General features: G+C 52.4%; 8 protein-coding genes across 8 annotated transcripts; 3 read left to right on the plus strand and 5 right to left on the minus strand.

Moving 5' to 3' along the window:
* Nucleotides 1-255: 255 nt before the first annotated feature.
* Nucleotides 256-5,562, minus strand: POX_e06343 (Myosin-2; the record flags this gene model as incomplete). Its single annotated transcript, XM_050115166.1, has 7 exons — nt 256-359; nt 468-682; nt 755-828; nt 935-4,796; nt 4,885-5,074; nt 5,163-5,295; nt 5,428-5,562. The coding sequence occupies 7 exons, from the start codon at nt 5,560-5,562 to the stop codon at nt 256-258; spliced, it is 4,713 nt and encodes a 1,570-aa protein (XP_049967626.1).
* An 886-nt stretch (nt 5,563-6,448) lies between these two features.
* POX_e06344 (uncharacterized protein) lies at nt 6,449-6,980 on the plus strand (the record flags this gene model as incomplete). Its single annotated transcript, XM_050115167.1, has 3 exons — nt 6,449-6,554; nt 6,814-6,908; nt 6,942-6,980. The coding sequence occupies 3 exons, from the start codon at nt 6,449-6,451 to the stop codon at nt 6,978-6,980; spliced, it is 240 nt and encodes a 79-aa protein (XP_049967627.1).
* A 202-nt stretch (nt 6,981-7,182) lies between these two features.
* On the minus strand, nt 7,183-8,936 carry POX_e06345 (Nucleosome assembly protein 1; the record flags this gene model as incomplete). The annotated part of the gene is made up of 5 exons (XM_050115168.1): nt 7,183-7,233; nt 7,337-7,674; nt 7,853-8,560; nt 8,703-8,782; nt 8,890-8,936. 5 exons carry the CDS (start codon nt 8,934-8,936, stop codon nt 7,183-7,185), a joined length of 1,224 nt encoding a protein of 407 aa, XP_049967628.1.
* A 909-nt stretch (nt 8,937-9,845) lies between these two features.
* On the minus strand, nt 9,846-9,989 carry POX_e06346 (uncharacterized protein; the record flags this gene model as incomplete). The annotated part of the gene is made up of 1 exon (XM_050115169.1): nt 9,846-9,989. One exon carries the CDS (start codon nt 9,987-9,989, stop codon nt 9,846-9,848), a length of 144 nt encoding a protein of 47 aa, XP_049967629.1.
* A 1,395-nt stretch (nt 9,990-11,384) lies between these two features.
* Nucleotides 11,385-16,624, plus strand: POX_e06347 (putative cation-transporting ATPase; the record flags this gene model as incomplete). The annotated part of the gene is made up of 20 exons (XM_050115170.1): nt 11,385-11,476; nt 11,532-11,571; nt 11,640-12,170; nt 12,234-12,575; nt 12,631-12,765; nt 12,825-12,891; nt 12,962-13,093; nt 13,157-13,506; nt 13,563-13,708; nt 13,770-13,877; nt 13,934-14,246; nt 14,308-14,461; nt 14,530-15,005; nt 15,063-15,194; nt 15,269-15,501; nt 15,568-15,691; nt 15,790-15,835; nt 15,892-16,042; nt 16,113-16,261; nt 16,338-16,624. The coding sequence occupies 20 exons, from the start codon at nt 11,385-11,387 to the stop codon at nt 16,622-16,624; spliced, it is 4,008 nt and encodes a 1,335-aa protein (XP_049967630.1).
* A 394-nt stretch (nt 16,625-17,018) lies between these two features.
* Nucleotides 17,019-17,280, minus strand: POX_e06348 (uncharacterized protein; the record flags this gene model as incomplete). Its single annotated transcript, XM_050115171.1, has 2 exons — nt 17,019-17,084; nt 17,185-17,280. The coding sequence occupies 2 exons, from the start codon at nt 17,278-17,280 to the stop codon at nt 17,019-17,021; spliced, it is 162 nt and encodes a 53-aa protein (XP_049967631.1).
* Nucleotides 17,281-18,124: 844 nt separating this feature from the next.
* On the plus strand, nt 18,125-20,394 carry POX_e06349 (Serine/threonine-protein kinase bur1; the record flags this gene model as incomplete). Its single annotated transcript, XM_050115172.1, has 8 exons — nt 18,125-18,234; nt 18,293-18,374; nt 18,447-18,543; nt 18,606-18,760; nt 18,816-18,843; nt 18,919-19,132; nt 19,249-19,443; nt 19,533-20,394. The coding sequence occupies 8 exons, from the start codon at nt 18,125-18,127 to the stop codon at nt 20,392-20,394; spliced, it is 1,743 nt and encodes a 580-aa protein (XP_049967632.1).
* Nucleotides 20,395-21,614: 1,220 nt separating this feature from the next.
* Nucleotides 21,615-23,562, minus strand: POX_e06350 (D-3-phosphoglycerate dehydrogenase 2; the record flags this gene model as incomplete). The annotated part of the gene is made up of 6 exons (XM_050115173.1): nt 21,615-21,643; nt 21,745-21,826; nt 21,908-22,009; nt 22,121-22,710; nt 22,872-23,179; nt 23,276-23,562. 6 exons carry the CDS (start codon nt 23,560-23,562, stop codon nt 21,615-21,617), a joined length of 1,398 nt encoding a protein of 465 aa, XP_049967633.1.
* Nucleotides 23,563-24,295: the final 733 nt, after the last annotated feature.

Here is a 24,295-nt window from a genome sequence, read left to right on the forward strand (position 1 = left end):
GTCGACTCTGCTCTGCATGCTCTCTAAACTCTCACAAAAATCGGAACCGGAGATCCGCCCGAAGCAACATGCAAGTAATGACGGTGATGAGAGGATGCCAAGAACACGTCAAAAAAGAAACACCCCAAAAAGAAATGAACAAAAAGTATCACACTGGTCGTTAATCCGTAGCTGACAAGGAAACATCTTTCAGAGATCAAAGAAAAGAAAGAAAGAAACATGTCTAATTTACAATGAACAACCCCAGCCCCGCGTCTACTCTTCCAGAACCCCGTTTTCTATCCCGAGCTTGTCTTGCTGCGCAATGGCCTGTGCAGAGACAATCTCGGCGAGACGCTTCAAGCGTGGTGTTTGGAGCCCTGAAGAAAGAGGGTAAAAGTGTCAGCATATCTCGATCAAAAAAGGACAAGGCCACCAAGGAGACCGGGCCAATGCACGGAGCGGGAAGTGGGAGGAATCCAACTTACAGGATGGAGTGTACGTCTCCAAAGCGGTGATCACTCGGGGCTCAGCGATCTCATAGGGACCACTGTCCTCCATGTCCACAGGAGTCAAGAGAAGGACGTCACTCTTCTCTGTGACACGAGAGGCCACGGCCTTCATGATCTCGCCGTTGATGGGCTGTTCATAGTCGGCCACCAGATACTGATTCAGGAGCTTTTGAATTTGATTGGGTGAAAGCCTGAAAAGAAAGGGAAGCGTCAGTCAGTCATTCGATCACATCGTGGTGAAACGGAGCGGCGGCTTCACTTACATCCAGCAGATATCTTGAATGATCTCAATGTCATTCAAGGTGGCCTTCTTCAACTGAAGCAACTTGGTGGCTTGCTATAATGCCAAGTTAGTATCGAAAACGTGCAGAAGATCAACTCAACCCGAGGTGTTCCCGATGGATTTTTCACCACAGCAATTTCTGTCAGAAAGAAAAACGTACCATCAAGTGCTCCAATTGCAACGTCCCCTCCGGCATGTCGTGGCTCTTACACCACTCCTCGATCCGAGTGATGTTGTAGTTGATCTGCAAGCCACGCTTCCATGACAGGAAGTTGCGTCGCATGAGAAGATCATTGAAGGCCGTGACGCCGACCAACTTCAACAACTCGGTCATGGTCTGCATGATGATCGAGCCTTCGATGTAAAAGGCCTTCATGGCCCGGTACACCGCATTCAAAAGGCTCAGCAGGTTGTCCATGCTGTACGCCGGGTTGTTGTTCGAGGGCAACAGCTTGCCGAGGAAGCGATTGGTCTCGCTTGTGACGAAACCGGGGAGGGATTGCGACTCGATGATCGCGGGTACGATCATCTTGTAGAGTCTCTTCTTCAACACCTTCATCCACGTGTGGTAGATGTTGAATTCCAGGCTTTCCAGATCATGCTTGACAATCTCCAGTAGGCGGTCATATTCATAATTGTCCGTCTTTTGTGCCTCATACCAGTCTTCAGCCAGGAAGACAAAGGACAACATCTCGTGCACGTTGGAAAGCCAAAAGGCACCCGGGTTAATCGCATCCTCACCCTCGTGCTGCATGACCTCTTGCTGAATGGATTGCATGACATTGGCCAGGAACCGCTCGGACTCTTTGACAAAGCCATTGTTCCACATCTCCGAGGTTACCAGGTTGATCAGGTAGGCGGGGAAGAGCACCTCTTTCTCTGTAGGAGGAGGATTGGAGCTGGGTAGGGGGATCTTCAAGTTGCGAATCAAGCCCATCGTCACCTCGTCGTTCAAATCATCCTCTTCAGACAACAACTGCTCGAGTTCGGCTTCCACCGAATCCAGTCCCGGTGAGAAAGCCGCAGCGGCCCGAGCCGCGCTGTGTCCGGTGATAGCCATCGACACTGGCCGAGGGTTGTATGCTCCACTGAAGCGATCCGTGGTGCTGATCTTCTCCGCGCCCGCGCTGCGTCGTTGAGGTTTGGGTTTCTTGGATGAAACAAGGTTGATCAATCCGCTCGGGGGTGCTTGAGCGGTATTGCCATTGAGGGCGTCCACATGACCACCGTTCAGCGGCACCGAGCGCTTGGCCACCTCGAGCTCCTCTTCCAGTTCCACGACACGTTGCCTCAGCACGGTCTTCTCCTGCTCCGCTTCCGCACCAGCGAGTTTGAGACGCTCCAGCTCCTCCGTGGCGACGCGTAGGTTCTCGCGACTGATCCGCTCTTCCTCTTGCATGCGCTTGATGGTCGCTTGGTAGTCGGCCGACACCTGGCTGACCTTGCTCAATTCTTCCTCGACGGCTTCCAATCGAGCCGCGGTAATACCGGCCTGATTGGCCTCAGCCTGGAGTTCCTTGGCACGTGCCTCGAGCGCGTTATGCCGAGCACGCCACGACTTCAACTGAGTCTCGTAATTCTCCAGTTGCGAGGCGAGGGACCGGTTTTCCAGCTTCATGGATTGAACCATTTGGGTCAGCTCCACGACCTTGTTCTCCAGCTTGTACGAAATCTGCTTGAGATCGCGAGCCTCCTCACGCAGGGTCTTGTACGCCTTGCGCGCTTGAATACCTCTCCACAGATTTTGCACGATGACAACCTGGTGGCGGTAGTGACGCCATTCCCGAATCTGACGCCAGGAGCGGAACGCGCGCTGGATGACCTTGGCTGCGTTGCCGTTGATCGTCTCCATGATATTGCGTCGGCAGAGGAACCCTTTCATCACCGACTGCACCAGGATGACATTGTTGCGGATGAAGTTGTAGTGTTTCCTCTCCTTGGATCCACGCCAAACTCGTTGGATGGTCGTGGCAGCCTTGTTGCGACGAATTTCATGGGCCGTCTGACGAGCGAGGAATCCGCGAATGAAGGCTTGCGTGGTGAGGATAGACTCGCGGGCTTCCAGGTAGCGGCGGCGGTAGTACTTGCAACGCAGGTTCTTCTGGATCATGATCGCACACTCATTCAATCGTGATGTGCGCAGATTCTCCAGGAACGCAAGCATACCAGCGCGGAAGAAGATCTTGGTCAGACCCAACTGGTACTTGTCCTGCTTTTGATGATTGGCATCACCAAGGGCCTTGCGCAAGATGGCATGACACATGTCCCGAATTTCGGAGGTCCATTGGGAGGAGTGGCAGAGCATGTAGTATCGAATGGCAAACTCCTCATACGTCCATCGCGTCGGGTACCCAGCCGTACTAATGCGGACGGTCTCCAAGACACCACAGGCTCGCAGCTGGCTCAGAACCATGGGACCCTCAAATTTCCACGCCTCCTTGGCCTCGTTGGGCTTGATACAGCGGATGTAGTGTACATCCGTGGAGTTGATGGTGTTCATCAGCTCAATCAAGGAAGACTTGAAGATCCCACCCAGCGTTGGCTTGCGGTTCACAGCGACCCCGATGCGGCGGCCGGGCGCAGCCGCGGTCACCGATTTGGACGTGACGGCCGCCGAGTCCTTCTCGCGCACCGCAGCCGCGGTGTCCAGAATCTCCTTGATGAAGCTGTTGGAAGAGTTGCGCAGAACCTCGAGGTGCTCGTCGGGGACGGTATCCCGGTTCTTCTCAATGAAACCATCCGACTCGTAGGTGACATCCACAGCGTAGTGACAGACGGTAAACGCAGATTTGCCAAATCGAGGCTTCTTGTAGAACTTTTGCTTGTCCGCAGCGAAGTGATGGTGCAACTTGGTGACAAACTGCTCATCAGAGCCCATGGGCAGTCGAGATTCTTCGTCAAGCAGAGACAAGATTCCCAGCTTGGCCTCGATCAGGTCGATGCAGGGCTGATTGTCGGAGAAATCAATAAACTTCCAATCAATCTCTTCCCGCACGTACTCCTCCTGTTCGAGCTTGAAGACGTGCTGGTTGAATTCTTGCTGCAGCTTTTCGTTGGCATAATTAATGCAGAACTGCTCAAAGGAGTTTTTGGCGAAATGCTCGAACCCGTAGATATCCAGAACACCGATGAACGTCTTGACCCGCTCCACCACCTCCTCCTTGGCCAGTCCCCGGTTGATGGTTTCCACCAGCCAGTCGAAGAGGCTCGAGTAGATGAACTTGGCGACGGAATCACGCACCACCACGGCCTGCTGCTGGGTCAGATTCGAGGTAATCTTTTCTCCTCGGGTGATCAGCTGCTTCTTGACGATCCACTTGGCAAATTCATTGGCGTCGATGCCCAGCATCTCACACGCGCGCACCAAGGCGGGCTCGGAGGAGGAGAGGGTCGAGTCAGTGCGGGTGGCCGTGATCTTCACATTACCCAAGTGCAGCAGAGCCGCCAGGATCCGGAAGATCTCCGTCTGTTGATCTTGGGTGACACCGATGGTGGTCAAGGACTTGCGGGTCGCATCGAATTCGGCCTTGTCGTCAACTCCATCGATGACGGGTGTACCACCCTGATTGAGATATTCAAACTCCTCCACAGGCAACAAACCCAGGTCCTGTCTCTCCTCATCGGTGGCACCAGCCACGAGCTGGTAAAAGACGTGGTAATTGCGCTCCTTCAATGGCTGGAATACCAGTCGTGATCGCTCCAGCAAGTATGTGCGGATCTTGGCGCCAATAATATTCGCCTGGTCATCAAACATGATCTCGATGTATTTACCGAATCGAGACGAGTTGTCGTTGCGAGTGGTCTTGGCGTTACCAAAGGCTTCCATGACGGGGTTCGTCGCCAGGATCTGTTCTTCCGTCTCGGTCGTGGCATCTGCGCGGCTGGTGGTGTATTTGCCAGGCTGGTCGGCTGATTCGCGGGTTGCAAAGTAGCGCATGATGTATTTAGCGCTGACCGTCTTTCCAGCTCCCGATTCACCAGAGACCACAATTGTTTGGTTCTTGCCGTCCCGAAGCATGTCCCTATCGTCCACCGAGAGAGAAGATTAGCATGCATACAAAGCACAGCGTGAAAGGGCTTTCTCGGTAAGTGTTCCAGGGCATCCCTTACGCAAAAGCTTCCTCGGCGATGGCAAACAAGTGAGGAGCCTGGGAAGCGCGCTGTTTCCCTGCATACACCTGAACCATCTGAGGGACGTAGAGCGAGTCGACACGCGCAAAAGGATTCGTGGCGATCAACACAATACCACTGTATGTGTAGATCTCCTTTTGCGCATAGCGGAGCTTGATGGCCTGTAGCACTGTGCGGGGAAGTCTGGTCAGTTCAACTTGTACTTGTGCCTGGCTGTCGTGCACTCAGGTGATATCGCAAAGAGGGGAGAGACTCACCCGCAGGCTCATTCAAATGGGAGAGATTTGTCAAGTCTTCACTGGCTTCCAGCATGGCTGGGTTCATCAGTGGTGGGAGGTTCGGGTTGTTGTCCACCTGAAGCTCGGCCTGGGTGGTTTCGACGGTTTTGGTCTGTTCCAGTTCATGTGTTTGGTCAGCGGTGTGTTTGTATAGGAGGAAGGAAACAGAACATTGCGTCACCAGCGTGTGACGGCGTTCTCATCACGAGCTCTCACTTTCACAGGGAGCGCGGGGTAACTTTACCTCTCCATTGTCCAATTCAAAGACCAATCGAACCTTGTCTTCATCAACCAACCGCTCCTTGACCTCTGATGCGACCCATCCCTCTGTTGGGTCAGGCTGCCAGGCCCGTGTCCCAACCTCGTAGATGTGCGCCATCTTGTGTTGTGAGATTGAGTGAACGCTATGTGATTGGCGCACGCAGTCGAGGGTGACTTTCTCAAGAGGCGTGCGTTCGTGGTGTTGTTATGCAAGAGTCGAAGATCCCCAATGATGGGGAAAGGGAGGAAAGAGAAGAGAGGGAAGGGGAGCGGACGAAGAGAGTCGAGATGTGAGGTACTAAGACGCAGGAATTCAAAAAAAAGGGCAGATCAAATCACAAGATAAGCGGTCGAAAGACAGGGTAGTCTCATAGCAACCACTCATCCACTCATGATCTGAAAGAAGGAAAGTGAGGAGCACAGGATGAATGGAAGAAGAGGACCGTGTCGGGGAGTGTGGAGGGCGTAAAGAGAGCGCGCGCGAGTGCCAGTGAAGGGTGTCATAAAAATGGCAGAAGGATACTCCGAGATCCCGTTGTAACAGCTGGCCCAGCGGAAGCGAGCCAGCCCCTGAAGGGGAGCTTCTCTTCGGGGACGGCCACGGGACTGGGGGGCACAATCGAGAGGGACCGCGCCACACCCCCACACTGCTTCGGTCACCGCCTTCTTGCTGGTGTGCCTGACAGGGTCGTTCATCGGTTGCCCAGGATGATCTCCAGATTGGGGAGAGCGGTGAGGAGAAGTATAAAACTGCAAGCTTGGATGAATCAACCCTCCTTCGCACAGCTCGGGGAATCTGCTTCTGTGCCACACGCACACACTATGAGTGGGAAATAACCAACCCAGCATCCTTCAAATAGCGGAATCATGATCGACCTTCCCAGCCGCTTCGGAGGAGAGTGAAGTGGAGCCGGATCCATCGAGACAGGACCGAGTCAGGACTCGTAGAAAATGATCCATGCACGAGAAGCATTAACGTGAACCTGTTGTGGATGGTCGACAAGATGGATATCCTGGTGGGAAAATTACTTCAAGCTCACGATGAATTCGGACAATTGCTGGAACTCTACATGAGACGAGGAGAGGTCCACGTTCCAGGGGACAGCATCCGTAGGTCAAGCAATCGCAAGGATGGGTGGGAGATACTAAACATGAACTCTATTATACATAGGTCTGATACGAAACATCTACTTAATACGTGACGGAGCTTCTTCAGTAAGGATTGGTCAAAGTGACCCAAGGACATATACGAACATGAATACGATACGGGCGACCAGCACCCGGTCCTGAACCGACTGATGCACTACCCAGCCACACTGGACGATGCACTGTGCGTGTTTACGTGGCACTGCTATTACGTGGATCACAGTTTCACGACCCGGAGTGCAGGAGACTTCGATCTGTATAGACCCAGCCATCCATAACACCCACACATCAGGGCACAACAATGAATTACACACGATGGTATGTCAATTCATTGGAAAAAATTGATATTAGGTAGACAAAACTCAGAATTTCACGCAGTGCAAGGTGTAGAGGACAAAGGCATCAGTGAGATGGAGATGGAGAGATGAGGTGAGAAAGGGAAACATAGCAATAACGTCGAGAACACAAGGGAGGATTTCCATGAAACATGTCAGTGAGCTGCTCCGCTCAATGGCGAGCCACTTTTAGAGGGTCGGAAAAGAGGAGGAAAGGTGAGGAGGGGAAAAGGAAAGAGGATTCGTAGAGGGGAAGTCTAGTTTTGCTTGCACTCGGCAGCCTCCTTCTTGGGCTTGGAGGTACCATCCTGGAGAAAAGAAAGATGGTCAGGTTAGATCGTCTGGTCGGGTTAAGAGGAGGGGGACGGGGGAGCGTGCGACACCGTCACCAGGCGCACGGGACAGGCTTACCTCCTCATCCGAGTCATCATCGATGTCCCGGTCTGAACCGCGCTCATCCTCATCCTCGTCCTCATCCTCATCCTCGTCATCCTCATCATCAAAGTCCTCGGGATCCATGTCATCACCCAGCTCCTCAAACTGCAGAGCCTCACCGGTGAACCAGTCAATCGCACGGGGGATGAGCTTCTCCTTGATGTCCTCACCCAGCTGGTAGTCCAGCTCCAGGCGCTCCTCAATGTCGCTGGCAACCGACTCATCATCATCCACAGGGGGCTGAGGTGGTGAGAAGAAGTTGAAGAAGGACTCGGTGGGCACACTGATCTTGACAATACGGGTCTGCTTGGTGTCTGTGGAACAAAAGAGTCAGTGCCTGAGATATCGCACAGGAAACGAGAGGAGCAGGAGAGAGAGAGAGAGAGAGAGAGAGAGAGAGAGAGATGGGGGCAGAGTAGAGGTGGGTGAAAACCTCGACAAAAGGGTAACAGGGGTCTCAATCAATCAAAAAAAAAAAAAAGCGAGACTTACTCTTGTTACGCTGCTTCTTGCTCTCCAGACGCATGGTCAGGTCCTTGTCATCCTTCCAGTCGATCTTGGACCCCTCGGCGTGGTCGTAAATGAAGTCGCCACCGTATCCATTCTCATCCTTGTAGTAGTAGGTCTTGGTGATGGTCTTGTTGGTAAAGAACTCGTTCTCCGCGAACTCAAAGATGAGGCGGAATCCGGGGCGGTCGAGATACTCCATGCGAATGTCGGTGAGCGACTTGAGGGCCTCCTCGTCGCGCTCAGTGATCATCTCAGCAAGCGAAATCTGGTTCTTCATGGCCGACAACCAGAACTCGGGGATACCAGCTGCGGAGGTCTCCTCCTTCTGCTCCTCGGTCTCCTTGGTCTCCTCCTCATCTTCTTCCTCATCCTCCTTGCCCGCCTCGACTTCCTCCTCGGTGGGCTCGATGCCACCGTTAACGATAGTGGCCCGACGCTCGTACAGAGGGGTGAACTTGGCGAAGTACTTCTTCTCCAACTCCAGTACCTCCTCCTGGAACTGAGCCTCCAACTTTGCGTGCTCCTTCTGGATACCCTTCAGGCCGGCCACACGGCGGCGGACGACGGGGGGAAGAGACTCGATGTAGCCGGATGAGCGACCGACGAGTTGACCAAGCTTACCCTGGATCATGTTGATCAAGGCAGGGTTACGGGCAAAGAGAGAGGCGGCAGCGGCGCTGTCCATGGGCTCTGTTTGGGGAAACAGCGGTCAGCACTGGAAATCCTTCCCGAGATCATGATGAGCGGTTGGTGGGGGAGGGCCCTGGCTCTGGGAAATTTTTTTCCCCCTTCGCTTTGTGAAACGGGCACGGAAGAGTCATTCATCGCCTACCTTCCTTGATACTGGACACGCCAGGCTGCTGGGCGTGAGATGAGATCGGAGCATTGTTGGCCGGAGTGTTTTGAGGGGTCCTGGAATCATTTTCAACATGTCAGTTGGGGCGTTTTTTTTTGGCAGACCAACACCTCGCCGCTGATAAGCAGGGGAAGGTGCAAAAAGTTGCATGGGAAAAACTTACGGGGCGACCGGGAAATCGGCCTTCTTATTCCTGATTGGCTCAGACATGGTGATGGGAGGTGGGAGGGAGACGTGTGGGAGCAGAGGTGAGAAAGAAGGGGAGGTTGAGAAAGGAGGTTGAAAAGGGAAAGTTTGGAGAAGGGTCGGGAGGGGAAGAATTTGATATCGAGAGGGGGAGGGGGGCAACCTCAGGCGGGTAACAACGAAGAGGAACTGGCAAGGTGGACTAGTCGGCGTGTTGCTGGACTGTGGACTGTGGACTGTGGACTGCAAGAGGCGAAGGCAGGGGGGGGCCTTTGTTGGTGGGATTAGCTGAGAGTCCTGAGGCGCCTCTCAGGTGGGAAGGTTAAGCCATTATGGGAATTTTTTTTTCTGGAGGGATTTTCGGCGAGTAGCGCCGGTGGTCGGAGACGCCTTGGCGTTGAGGCACCCGGTCACGATCCCAACAAAGTTCTGGAACCTTTTTTTTTCCTCCAAAAACAGTCCTCGTGGGACACGTCCGACACGAGAAGGGGCCTCGACTGTGGATCGGAGAAGACTGGCACTCGCGCACGACGACACTCGGAAGGACGGATGTCTGCCACACTATGAATGGGTTATAGGGAACTCGGGTACGAGGGTAGAGGAGTAAGCTATAGATGGTGAAAGCTGTGCATAAACTAGGCTCTTTTGGTCAGGCTGAACTATATACTTTCTCAGGTCTCTATAGATCGATGGACTTGGTGAAATGGTAAAATAGTTGGGCGGTAAAGACGAGGGACATGCTGGTGTTGGGGTATACGGTATAACGCTGGCTGCACTTCTGTGCTTCTAGAGTGGATCTTCTTGTGCCGGGAGGCCTGTGGAGGGTCGGAGAGTGATGAGCATAGGATCTTGGGCTCACCACGTCTTGAGGCGTGAATCGATGTGTCGAGTGGGACTTATCCGACGATTGGGTTGGAAGAGGTGCCTTCCATTTCATCGTGGATCATGACCAGTGGAGATCTGGCCAACGGATCGATCGGACCATGAAGCGAGAGAATTTCCGAGAACATCAATCTCATCATTGATGAGGATTGGATTCTCGGATGCAGAATTTGTCTGGACGGACCAGACGGACATGATTATGGCTTAGTGGATGGGTTCGGCTTTTTTTTTGGAATTGACATCCACCCCGGAGGTAGCTTTGACAGCATCACTGAAGGATGTATACTCAATCGAGTATGTAGTTCCAGTGTACAGTTGTGTGGTACTACGGTACTAAGTTAATGAGGTGATCATCTCTTGTCTTGGGCGAAGGAGCATATGCACTGCCGGTATTCAATGAGTGAACGAGGATCCGTGGCTCGGTCGGTTCATCGAGTCAGTCCAGACCGGGCCTCCACTAGGCCTCTAGCATATTGAAGGACTGTCTGCAGACGCAGTACAGTATTGTCGACCCGGGCGGACCGTCGTCCAGCCCGCGTGCTTGTCTGATTTTATATTTAGAAACGCGTCTGGGTCATGGCTACTTCCGTCGCACTCCTACTTGGTACTACCAAGTTGGTAGCAGCTCAGCCACTCAAAGATATGGGCCTATTGAACTGACACATGCGCTGCGTCGTGAACGTGGGGTACAAAATCACCAGAGGAGCTTCCATGAATCTCTGTAGGTTGACCTTGTTCCCGGCCCAAGGGCGAAGGGTTTCCAGCTGAGGTGTGTGTATTCCCACTGCCCGATATCTGCGGCGATATATATTTTCTCTCCAACCATGCATTCTCCCGCGGTGGACTCTGCCAAGACGATTTGAATTGAAGAGCACTACACGATGAATTCGAATTCTACTGGATAAACTACATAGATTTCCCCGTTGAATCATGATAAAGCCGTGATAATGAGCGGGAGCTTAGGAAAGGCCATTCTCGTTTCCTGGTGACAACGTCGCCTTAGACGGACTGTGCTGTCGATGGCTGATGTATCGAAGACTCGGTAGTCCACCCCAGCCTGCAGCATTCACTGAACCCATATGATATGGATAACAGTCAGAGTGGTTCTGGTCTGCCCATCATGAAGAATGACTGGAATGGAATCAAAGCCCTGTAGTCATTGTACCCAGGGTACACTTGGCAGCTACGTAGCGCGGTAAAGTCCAAAGGAGTGCGCACATCGGCAAGGCGAAACTGGCACAGACCCGCGATGATCTCAGAGCCTTGCCTGCAGATCACATGCAGATAAGAGGCGCGCCTTATCGACGAAGATGTCCCCTCCCAGCGGAGATCGACCTGAGCAAGTCATGCCAGCCGCTGCGATCTAGATTGCTTGTACACTACATCATTCGGCCTACATATTTTTTTCTCCTCCTCTCCAATGCGGTGAGGCGCTCGAAATCAAGAGGCGCCGCCATCTTATGGGTACACGGTAAATAAAACGAGTTCGCACTTGGCTTCGCCTTTATCCGTGATATTCTGCTGCAGCGCGATCGAGTCCAGCCGAGAAACGAGGAAATCGACACTTTCGCAACCGAAGCCGACGAGATCATGAGCAGCCGTCCACCCTCCCCGCCGGGGACTGGTCCTGTGGACCTCTCCATGCCTCGTCCGAGTCGTCGGCGAGACTCGTTGCGCAGCAGGTCTGTTCTCATCTTCTAAACCCCCAGTCACGCGCAATTGCTGATCCCTACATAGCGTGAGTGTGGTGTCTGACGTAGAGATGGCCCGGAACGAGGTACATGAATCCCTTCACAGTGTTCGTCTCCTTCATCTTGTACGGATGGACTGACCTTGGCGCCGTAGGTTTTCGATGGACCCATCTCCGAAAGTATTCCGTCGAGCGTGGTCTCGTTTCTCCATCGTCGCAAACGAGCCGACTCCAATGTGAGCTTCACATACTTCCAAGACGAGGAGGATTTTGCGGAATGGTCGAACGAGGATGCCTTGGAAGTGGAAAGCGACGGCGAGGAGCAGTCACTGGAAGGTCTGAACGGTGCCGATCTGGAGTCTCACCGCAGTTCATTTGCCTCGAAGAGACTCTCGCGTGAGTCGGTGGAACGTCCCTTGCTGTCGCGGTTCCTCTCTGCAAGCTCATATGGCCGTGACCGACGGACCGGTGGCCGTTTGAACCAGAAGGTTTATATCGCCTCAGAGGACCTTACAGCTGTGTTCGCTGGGTTCTCGACCAGTGCGACCGGATACGCGATCTATTTGATTCTATGTCTCATCACGGGAGGACTGGGATACTTGGTGTTTCGGTGGCTTCCGCGCTGGCGGGTCAAGCTGGTTGGGAAGCCGACACCGCTGGGGAAATGTCAATGGGTTGCAATTGAGGTACCGTGCCATCTTGTTCCCACCACCTTGTTGATTGACCTCTTGAATTGACGGGCCCTGTAGGATCAATGGAATCAATTCATGGTTCAACGAATTGACAAGCAAGAATATGGGCGTCCTTTGTCGACCGTCTTCGTCGATTCATCCGGACGTGTCTTTGACGAAGATACGGACCCGAACATGGAATACCTCCGTTTCTTAGATTACAGGCACATGCGTTTCTGCTACCACCCGACGGAGGATAAGTTCGATCTGATCAGCGGCTGGAAAGACCCATCGTGGACTAATGCAAAGGTCATGCGGGCTGGTCTGGATGCCGAGGATCGAGACAGCAGGGAGCAAATTTTCGGTCAAAATGTCATTGATATCCAGCAAAAGACGGTGCCTCAGCTCTTGGTCGACGAGGTTCGTACACTCCAACCCATTTCCGTCGACTTCGCATCTGACACCCTGAATATAGGCTTTCCATCCCTTCTATATGTTCCAGGTGGCCAGTCTTGTCCTTTGGTCCATGGATGAGTATTACTATTACGCCGTTTGCATCTTTCTCATTTCGGTCTTCAGCATTGGAACGACAGTTTTGGAGACAAGATCCGTAGGTTTACACAGATGCCTCGGACCAAAAGGACATCGAATTACTGACTTGCCATCTAGACCATGCGTCGCCTGCGCGAAATTTCTCTGTTCGACTGCGACGTACGTGTTCTGAGGAACGGCTTCTGTGAGTCTTCATGAGCAACCTGCGAGCGCGACGGAGTAAGCTGAGACTAATGCATGGATCTCAAAAACAGGGCGATCGGTCTCTTCCCAAGATCTGGTACCCGGAGACGTTTTTGAATTCTCTGATCCCTCCTTGAACCAAGTGCCATGTGATTGTATTCTCCTGTCTGGTGACTGTATTGTAAATGAAAGCATGCTCACAGGTCAGTCACCCTTCAGACATTCCTCCCCTCCTCGAATATGGCAGCGTGCTAAATGATGAAAAGGCGAATCTGTTCCCGTATCAAAGACCCCCCTGACCGACGAGGCCTTGGCGTATCTCGATCTCAGTGCGCCCTCTATTCATCCCGATGTCGCAAAGCATTTCCTCTTTAGTGGCACCAAAGTTATTCGGGCTCGACGGCCCCAAAACGCGGACGACGACGAGGCTGTGGCTTTGGCAATCGTCATGAGAACCGGATTCTTGACCACCAAGGGTGCCCTTGTTCGCTCGATGCTTTTCCCCAAACCTTCAGGCTTCAAATTCTATCGGGATTCATTCAGATACATTGCTGTGATGGGAATGGTTGCCCTTCTGGGATTCATTGCATCCTTCATCAATTTTGTCCGACTTGGCGTGAGTTTTCCATGTTCCAGCAAGATGTGGCGGGCTTCCAACTAAATCATAGACAGCTTGCTTGGCACCTGATCATCGTTCGTGCACTCGACTTGATCACCATTGTCGTCCCACCCGCCCTCCCCGCAACACTCACCATTGGTACCAATTTTGCACTGTCTCGGCTGAAGAAGCAATCGATTTTCTGCATCAGCCCGCAGAAGTAAGTGATTCCTAGCTCCCCCGGACTCCTAATAGCGGCTCTAATTCGATCTCCGCTGTAGGGTCAATGTCGGTGGGAAATTGGATGTGGTCTGCTTTGACAAGACCGGTACGCTTACGGAAGATGGACTGGACGTTCTGGGCGCGCGAACGGTTGGCGAGAACCAAAGGTCCGTTGATGGAATCGATAAACCTGTCGCGTCTGGCTTTCTCTGACCTCATTCAGATTTTCCGAACTGTTGTCTGAGACGTCAGCGGGAGTGTTGCTACCTCCACCAAACCGGGACTCGCCCTTCGACCTCGAGAAGCAGCGCAAGATCGTATACACCATGGCGACCTGTCATTCTCTGCGTGTCGTGGATGGCGAATTGCTTGGTGATCCGCTTGACGTGAAGATGTTTCAATTCACGGGATGGACATACGAGGAAGGCGCAGGCCACGCGTCTGATCAGGCGGGCGCTAAATTTGACAACATCACTCCATCGGTTGCAAAGCCACCGGTCACCCACGGAGGGGATCTTCAACCGAATGGACCCAGCGTGCGTTTATCCTTTTCAGACACATTCTCTTGGTTCTCATGCTGATTCTAAATGCGCGAAGATTGCCGTCGAGCTCGGAGTCCTTCGTAGCTTTGAATTTGTTTCCCAACTCCGCCGCGCGAGCGTGGTTGTCAGACAGTTCGGAGACAATGGAGTCCACATTTTTGTGAAGGGTGCTCCTGAAAGTATCAGGGATATCTGTCGCCCCGAGTCCCGTGAGTGATGTCTTCTTTCTATCGACCGCTATGCGGTGAGAATGACAGCCACCGACTGACCATCACAGTGCCCGCTGATTACGAAGAGCTGTTGAGTCACTACACCCACAAGGGCTACCGTGTCATTGCCTGTGCCACCAGATATGAGCGCAAACTCAGCTGGATGAAAGTGCAAAAGTTGACACGTACTGAAGCCGAGAGCAATTTAGAATTCGCAGGATTCATCATCTTTGAGAACAAGCTGAAGAGCACCACGACCGAAGTGATTGCTGAATTGAACCAGGCTAACATTCGGAATGTCATGTGCACTGGAGATAACATTTTGACTGCCATTAGCGTTGCTCGAGAGTGCAAAATGATCGGGGCCGACGAGCAATGTTTCATCCCGCACTTGATTGACGGTCAGCATGCACTCGATGACTGTGTAGAGAGTACGACGATGCTGACGATCATTGATATAGAACCTGGACTTGAAACCAAGACCTCGATCATCTGGGAAAGCGTGGACGACCCTGATCTCCGACTGGATCCACGAACTCTTCTGGTACGATGATTCCTGCACGCTCCCGCCAGCTAGCCACCATGCTCACTTGTCTTCTAGCCCGCACGAGACTCTGAGACCGACGTTTCTATTCCTGGAAACTCCCTAGTCAATCAAAAGTATTGCGTTGCCGTTACGGGTGACGTGTTCCGATGGATGGTGGACTATGGCAACGAGGACGTCCTCAACCGGGTAAGTCACTCCTTTTCAAATCTGATCGGTTGCTGTCGTGGCTATCTGCTTATCACGGCTCCGCAATTATTTAGATGCTTGTGATTGGTAAAGTCTTTGCGCGAATGTCACCGGATGAAAAGCACGAACTGGTCGAGAAGCTTCAGTCGATTGATTACTGCTGCGGTTTCTGCGGAGATGGTGCAAATGATTGCGGCGCTTTGAAGGCTGCCGACGTCGGTATCTCCCTGTCGGACGCCGAAGCGTCTGTGGCTGCCCCCTTCACAAGCCGACAATTTGACATTTCTTGTGTGCCCAAATTGATTCGGTACGTCACTGAGATGTTAATTTCCCCCTTTGAGAGTCTGCATCAACTGACGAAAAATGGAAACAGTGAGGGACGTGCAGCTTTGGTGACTAGTTTCTGCTGCTTCAAGTTCATGAGTCTTTACTCGGCAATTCAATTCTCCACCGTCAGCTTCTTATATACATCGGGCTCCAATCTTGGTGATTTCCAGGTACGTTGCAAGACCGTTGTGTCTCTTCCCCTTCCATTTTTTCCCTGGTTCCACAACACTGGGAAATCACGGGGATTAATGTCTTTCTCTGGGGATAGTTTCTGTTTATTGATCTTGCCTTGATCATGCCGATCGCCATTTTCAGTAAGTTGCATCTGTCTCTCTCATCTTCTTCCAAAACAAACTAACTCCAACCCAAGTGGGATGGACGGGTCCATATCCCATTCTTTCTCGCAAACGGCCCACGGCAGATCTCGTCTCACGTAAAGTATTGACCCCCCTTTTGGGGCAGATCATCATGGTGGTTCTGGGGCAGTTGGCCATCTTTAAGACGGTTCAGATGCAGCCATGGTAAGTGCTCGTGAAAAATCCATCCTTGGTGCACGAAATCAGCCACTAATCAGCCTGATGCGCCGTAAAGGTATCTGCCTCCTCAGCTCGATGTCGATAAAAGCAATATTGAAAACTCAGAGAACTCGGCCTTGTTCCTGTTCTCGTGTTTCCAGTACATTCTCACAAGCGTTGTCCTCAGCGTTGGCCCGCCCTTCCGACAGCCTCTGACAAAGAATGGTGAGCAATACTCTCGACCCAACCCCTGCAGACCATGGGAAATACTAATGGAGCGCTTTTTGTTTTCCTTTCTCAGTTCCATATCTTTGTACAATCCTTATCGCGCTTGCAGTTGCGGCTTACATGCTCTTCCGGCCCTCGGAATGGGTCCAGGACGTGATGCAACTGACTTTCCTGTCTGACGGCTTCCGCGGCTGGCTTGTGGCGTTGGCACTGGGCCTGTTCGCAGTTGCGTGGATGTCCGAGTCAACTCTCTTCCCCCGGTTGGCTCGGATGATCGGTCACCTTCGAGCTCGTCTCCAGCCCACTTACCGCAAGAAGCGCCGCCAGTACAAGGTCCTCCTGGAGCAGATGCGGGCGTAACTTACACACAGGGCGAATCCTGAAACAAAAATATACTGTACTTGTATGCGACGGATACAAAGGATGAAAAAACAAAATCATTTGCTATATCGAGCGTTCGGCTTTTGGATTTATTTGGCAGTTTGCTCGCATGTCTTGTGGGCTTTAGAATAGCATGTTTGATTCTGTGTTTCGTTGAATGTCTATAAATCCAGATCCTACCTAGAATTTGTCTTGTTACTCATTCGAACGGTTGAGGGCGTCGACCCGGGGATTAGCGAGACCAGTGCATGATGGCGGCGCAATGTGATTGAGTATCAATTCAATTCGGCTTTCATGGAGTATGGCACATGGTATTGTAAACAGAAACGAGAAGGTATGGTGCGGTCCGAGCATTGTCTCTCTTTCTCATCGTCTAGTGGTCCCATGGGTGCTTCCAGCCCAGCAAAGCGGCACCGTCCTTCTTGGCCCGGTACATGAGCTATGAGGCGATGTGGAAAGATCAGTCAAACTGGCCGTGTAAATTGCAACTGGATAGGCAGTCAAGAGCAAAAATATTGGGACAGGAGGGAAAGTCATACGAAGAACCACATGCTGGCGCCCAGAGCGGTGGCCGTGAAGCGGTAGAGTGGTCGGACCGGGTGGATGTGGATGGGGTGGCTTCCTTTGCCTGCCATGACTGCGAGCAATTGGGTGGGTCAGTATGGCTTTAGAGAAGAACAATCTGAGAGACGAGACATGGCAATTCACTCACTGAGGATGTGTGCCGTGCAAATGGAGTCTGCTTTCCACCGACGAGGGCTAAATTGCTGGAGCAAAGTGAGTGACCAAAAGCGGGTTGTCGACGGAGGTTCGATCGGGATTGAATCACGTGATCAGGTGACGGCAACGCGCGCCGGTTTACTATTTCCACTTGCGAGCGGCGGACTGGCTAGAAGAAAAGAGGTGATTGCAGCTTTGTGGTGTTTTCTTCTTTCTTCTTTCTTCTCATACGGGGGAGCAACTTATCTGTGAGTGTCGCCCAGAGGTACAAGGAGTGCGATTTAGTCGCCATACGTCGATTTCCTTCGGAGCCACCTGCACCTTGTTTCGTCATTTGTCCGTGGCCGCGGGCCCTCGGACGGGCAAGCAGTGTTGGACGACGCCCACGAAGTGAGAGTCGCGCCATGTGAAGGCGCGCAAACATCCTTTTCTTTTTTTTCTCCCTTTTATTTCCCTCTCACTTCTCTCCTCATGAGACACTTGGCTTCGTGAATGCAACACTCCCGGACTCGTCTTTTCGTTTCTGTTTTTTCCATCCACGAATTCTCATCTCCGACATCCGTTTTCTATCACCGCTACCAAATCGATTCCGCCACACGTTGAACCGCTCGTCAAGTGAGGAAAGGACTCGTTCTCTCAGAAGCGTCAGGTTCTGAAACCAATATCCCCCTCCGATACAGCAGCCTGGCAAGCTTCCAGATTGCTGCCCCGATTCAAACACGGACCCTCCAGAAATAAATAGAGATATTCGAGAACACCATGTCGATCGTCTCCCTGGAGAGAAACGACCGGGGCGAATCCCGGTTCCCCGGCTGTTCCAATATTCGTGATTTCGAATTCATTGGCAAACTGGGGGAAGGAACTTTTGGGTATGGCATCCGGGATAAATGGTCTGTTTGGTGGACAAGGTGATTGACCAATGCGCAGGGAGGTCTACAAGGCTCGATCAAAGAAAGACAATACTATTGTCGCCTTGAAGAAGATTCTCATGCATCATGAGAAAGAAGGTGTACGTAATCACCCTCGTGAGCCTCTTTTTTGTCTCCTTTTTCGTGTTCTTTGATACTGACTACATTTCTAGTTTCCAATCACAGCCATCCGTGAGATCAAGCTTCTCAAGGCTCTCTCCCATCCCAACATTCTCCAGCTAAAGGAAATGGCTGTTGAACGCAGCAAGGGTATAATCGTGCTCATCCTCTGGTCTTGACAAGCAAAAAGTATCGGCTAACACCTGGTCTAGGCGAGGGACGAAAGAAGCCCAGCATGTACATGGTGACTCCGTACATGGAACATGATCTTTCGGGACTGTTGGAGAACCCTGCTGTCCAGTTCACCGAGCCTCAGATCAAGTGTTATCTTTACCAACTACTTGAGGGTCTTCGGTACTTGCATGAGGTACGCAACAGCGCATGTCTTGCATGTGAGGAGGTGGTAGACTGACCGACTACAGAATCAAATCCTTCATCGAGACATGAAAGGTATGTGCTGATCAGGCGGCAGCTCTCATATATCAAAGAGAAACCATGCTGATGCTTCTTTGCAAACTGCAACAGCCGCCAACCTTTTGATCAGTAATGGTGGCATTCTTCAGATTGCCGATTTTGGTCTGGCACGACCGTTTGATGAGCCTCCACCACAAGCCGGAAAGGGCGGCGGCGAGGCTCGCCGAGAATACACGGCTTTGGTTGTGACACGATGGTATCGACCACCCGAGCTGCTGCTGCAGCTTCGCAAATACACGTCTGCCATCGACATGTGGGGAGTTGGGTAAGTTTGGGATTCGATGCCTTGAATTTTTGATCTTTATGTTTCCCATCTTCCGTTCTCGCGGGGTCAGTCAGTTGCCTGGAAATGAGACATGTCTAATCTGGGTCTCTTCTTAGCTGTGTCTTTGGTGAAATGTTCAAAGGCAAACCTATCCTCTGCGGCAGCAGTGATCTGAACCAGACTCAGCTCATCTTCTCCTTGGTTGGCACGCCCACCGAGGAGAACATGCCCGGATGGAGCTCTCTCCCAGGATGTGACGGGGTTAAGAGCTTTGGGCACAAGCCGGGCAACCTTGCCCAGGTCTTCAAAGAGTGAGTGATTTTAACCTTAGCGCGCAAGCTCAAACGTGCTCGAGTGCATCCCTGGAGACTTTTCCTCTCAAGTCTAACACCATTGATAGCCAAAGCCCTCTGGCCGTGTCACTCCTCACGGAGCTCTTGAAACTGGACTGGCGCAAACGAATCAACGCTATCGACGCCCTCAAGCATCCCTACTTCACAACCCCTCCTCTCCCCGCCAAACCCGGCGAAATCCCGCATTACCAAGATTCCCACGAACTCGACCGCAAGAAATTCCGTGACCAGAGAGCACCGCAACCCCCGGTGCCCGCCATGGGCCCGACCGATCCAACGTCGAACGGTGGCTGGACTGGTCCAGGTTCCCGACCTGATCCCCGCAACAGCAATTACAACCACAACCATAGCCGGATTCCTGGTGGCGTACGCGGTGGTCGACCTCATGGACCGCCCGGGGTGCCACATCGCCGTGGACCTTTCCCATCCCAGCGAGACAACGGTCTTCCACCCCGTCCGCCTGTTCCCGCAGGTGGCGTCCCGCCTCCCCCCTGGGAAGGATCACAGAGCGGTCGTTCTGAGGGACGAGATGACCAGCGCAGAGAGCGGTTCCCGCAGGGTCAGGGACGGCTAAGCAGCGGGAGAATTCCGCAGGGTGGTAGTGGTGGTGGTGCAGGGGGTGGTGGTCATAACGTTGACTCTTATGTGCCCAGTTACAGCGGCAACTCGCATGATCGGGACCGAGATCGAGGTCGAGACTCGGGAGATTACAGTTCTCATTCTAATCAGGACTGGAGAGCTGGTGGGACGGACGAGACTATCGACGAGAACCGCCTCGGCGAAGAAGTCGAAGTCCGGGGTATAGGGATCCAGGGCGTGGTTGAGTTGGTCGCATCCTCGACATACACCATCTCCCCTTTTCCTCCCCGTTCTCTCTTTCTCTCTCCCTCTCTGTTCTGTCCTTCCTGACGGTCAGCCTCCTGATGCGCCTTTTTCCGTCTCAAATCTCCCCGCTTACTCCCCAGCATCCTCTACCATCTTCATCCCCCCCCCCCCCCCCCCCCACACACACTCTCTCTCTATAAATTTCCGCCTCCCCTCCTTCTATCCCTCAAATGGCTCTTTCTCTCTCTTCCGCTCCCACCTGATCTTCTCTGGCCTTACTCCTCTCCGAATCCTGAACCTAGCCCAACTTCGCCCAATAGCCCCCCCCCCCCCCAAGCCCTTTGACATTAAATCCTTCTTGCCTTTCCGGCTAAACCAAGGACCATGACGATCCCACCCCACACGAAGTAAACCATGGTGACGGCAGAAAAACCACGATCATGCATGGCTTTTTAGAGCAGGGGGGAAATTGTGGCCTTGTCACCTAGCAGTCACATCAATACAGCGTCACCCAAAGTAGCCTTTTATCGCATCTACCATTTCCAATTGTAGCTCAACATTACACAGTATGGATATCGTGGCCTCGGCGCGTAATCTTTCCCTCTGATACATGTGCAGGTATTCAATAGGTTGGTATGTTGGTTTCTTCTTGATTTAACTCATGGAAAAAGGACCATTTGTATAGAAAAATATATTCTGTTTCTTCTAGATCGATGTGGTTGGGGGGTTGTTTTATTTTATCTCTCGAAACGAAAAGGGTGTGCTTTTTTTTTCTATCAAGGTCGTCGAATCCCACACTTTTATCAAGGAAAGAGTGGTAAAGAAGAAGAAGCGGGCAAGCAAGCGAGGCACCGCATCGAGAAAAAAACAAATTCCCGTCGCATGCAACGGAAACAAGTCAGTCAAGCATTGAACAGGTCAACAGGAAACGGGGGTTGACGGGAAAGGAGGACCAAGAAAAAAAAAAGAGGGATAAAACCCCAAGAGAGAAAAAGGAAAATCACAAACAAGGCAAAGTATCTGCCAATGAAGCAAAGGTGGGAGGAGCAAAAGAAAGAAAAAGAAAAGCGCCAGAAAGAATATGTCTTCTCATGGACCTCGTTGAAAGGGTCATACAGTAGTCTCTCCCTCTTCCAGCATTTCGTCAAGAGGTTGGAGAGTCGGGGCGTAAGGGGAAAAGCAAACATTCTCCAGGTATGTCAAGTTGATTACAGAGGCATGGGGGGTTTCGCTCTAAACCCGCTTTTTGTGGTGCAAAAAAGGAAAAACGTAACAAGAAGGGGGGGGAGACAAGGTACACGCATTTAGTACAGGATGCGAGTCATGATACGGGCTAGAAGAGAGAAGGGAGATACAACGTTAGTATGGTTGGAGTCAACTCTCAAAAGGTACGTTTGGCAGGGCAGACTCCGGGGCAGGGGGGATGGTTCTTACAAGAAAGACTCTCGAGGCTGGAGTAAAGCTCCTTGATCTGTGTGGTGTTGACATCACTAATGTCGGCCATCAGGTAAGCCACCTGCACGTCATTTGCGTTAGTCGATGTTTCCAAAAGAACGGTTGTGACGGATCACGAGACTCGAATCGCGCAGCAACTTACATCGCCTCGGCTATCGGTCATCTGCTTGTCGACGTTGTGGTCGCCGAGAATCTCATTGACTCGGCGCAACACACCAGGAATGTTCTTGTGAATGAAGACCACCTGCGAAAAGAAAGTCAGCACATGATTACCCCGTCCCGGTGGAGAGAGGGGAAGGATTGGGAAGCCCCATTTTTCAGAAAAGCCGGGGAGACCAGCGGAAGGATCACGTACCCGAGCGTGGTTGGGCTCATCAATTGTCAAAGAACGCAGAGAAACCTCGGGCATGTTGACGGCGCCCTGGGTCGAGCCCTCGTTGACATAGCGGGTCAGCGCCGTGGCCACCTCCAGGCCAATGGCACTCTGAGCCTCCTCGGTGGATCCTCCAATGTGGGGAGTCAGGATCAAGTTCTTGAGTGCCCGCAGATCGGCACCCCAAGAGTTGAGTTCATTGTTGAAGTAGTCACCGTTGCCCGCGGGCTCGTTGGGGTACACATCCAGCGCCGCACCGGCCACCTTGCCGCTGCGCATGGCCTCGATAAGGGCGGGGATGTCGACGACAGTGCCACGGCTGGCGTTGATCAGATAACTACCCTGCTTCATCTGCTCAAACTGCTGCTGACCGAACATGCCCTTGGTCTCGGGCAGCTCAGGGACGTGGCAGGTCACAAAGTCGGCCTGACCCAGAAGCTGCTCCAAGGTCTCCACCTGACGGGCTGTTCCCAAAGCCATCAAGTTGAGAACATCGTAGTAGATGACCGACATACCCATGGACTCGGCCAAGACGGACAATTGCGCGCCAATGTGACCATATCCCACGATTCCTAACCCCAACACAGAACTGTTAGCCTCGGGCTTTGTGAGCGTCACCCCTGTTTCTTTTTTTTCTTGTCTTGTTCTCCTTTTGCGGAGGGGCGCAAACAGAAAGAAAGCCATTCGATTTTTTGGAGGCACCAGGGGACGTAATCCCGCGTCGTCGACTTACCAAGAGTCTTTCCACGAATCTCCCAGCATTTGTTGCTGACCTTGTTCCAGGTACCATTGTGCATTTCGCTGGAACGATCACACAATTGACGAGCAAGACAGATGATCTCCGCAATGACCAACTCGGCGACACTGCGTGAGTTGCTGAAGGGGGAATTGAAGACGGCGATACCCTGGTCGGCGGCATATTGGAGATCCACCTGGTTGGTACCGATACAGAAGCATCCGATGACAATGAGATTTTTGGCTTCCTTGAGGACACGAGCGGACAGCTTGGTCTTGGAACGGATACCAATCACATGTACATCGCTGTTTAAACCGTATTAGTTTTTTTTAGACTTTTTTTCAAGTAGGAAGCTCTCGTGCTTCGATCCCACCCGGGCTCGAGTTCAGGAATCAACTCACCGAATCTTTTCGATCAATTGATCCTCGGGCAAGGATGACTTGAGGAATTCCACCTGATAACCCTGCTTCTTGAGGATATCACGACCGGCCTGGTTGACATTCTCGAGGAGCAGAACCTTGATGTCTTCGGTGGCGAACGGCTTGAGGTGCTTGACATTGACCGGAATGTTGACGCGATTGAGCGCAGATTGGTGGCTCGAGGGAGAGTGGAAGGAGGTGGAAGGAGAGGTGGACAGGAATTGGGCCTGGTCGTCGCCGCGAGGACGGATATCTTTGGCCGACGTCATGGTGCGTGTGTGTGTGGGGGGTGGAGGGGAGTATACTTGAGGTCGGGAGGGGCAGAGGCGGATGCGTCCGAGGGGAGGATGGACGAGTGGAGATAAGGATATTGAATTGGAAGGAATGGACGAGATGAAAAGCTGTGATGAGGAGGAGGAGGAGAGAGGGAGAGAAGTGTGAAAGAAAAAGACGGAAGACGGTCGAGGTGGGATGATGGTATGGAAATTATGAATCACCGATGAGTAACTTTTTTGGCGGGGGGACGGAACGCGGGCGGAGACTGGAAATGAGGTGCTTTTTGCAGCCCACTGAGTCACTAAACCTTTTCCAGCTTTGCCATTCAATTCTCCCGCATGGATTCTCACGATTGGAAAGAGCGCATCTGGGCTGGATGGCATGTGATGATTTGGGAGTTGATTGATTTCCTCTCTGTCGCTCCATTCGACGTCCTGGAACTTCCAATTCAATCCATTTCGGCCCTACTCTACCTCCAGGTACACCTTGATCAAGTCAAGTATTTGACGAGGTACGGTACGTGGAGCGAAACTGCCACGAGGTGTCCAACTCCGGAATCGGACCGCCAACACGAAACCAGCCCGCATCGGGGTCAAGGGAAGCGTGCAGCAGTGAATGACCGGAATGGTCGACGGTGAGATTCGGTGAGAATTCGGCGATTGCCTCTGGTTCCATTGCAAAGGACTTTGGGAGACTCGGTGTTTGCTCTTCCCCCCATCAGCCAAT

Source organism: Penicillium oxalicum, chromosome V (genome assembly GCF_001723175.1).
Source record: "Penicillium oxalicum strain HP7-1 chromosome V, whole genome shotgun sequence".
Classification (NCBI taxonomy): domain Eukaryota; kingdom Fungi; phylum Ascomycota; class Eurotiomycetes; order Eurotiales; family Aspergillaceae; genus Penicillium; species Penicillium oxalicum.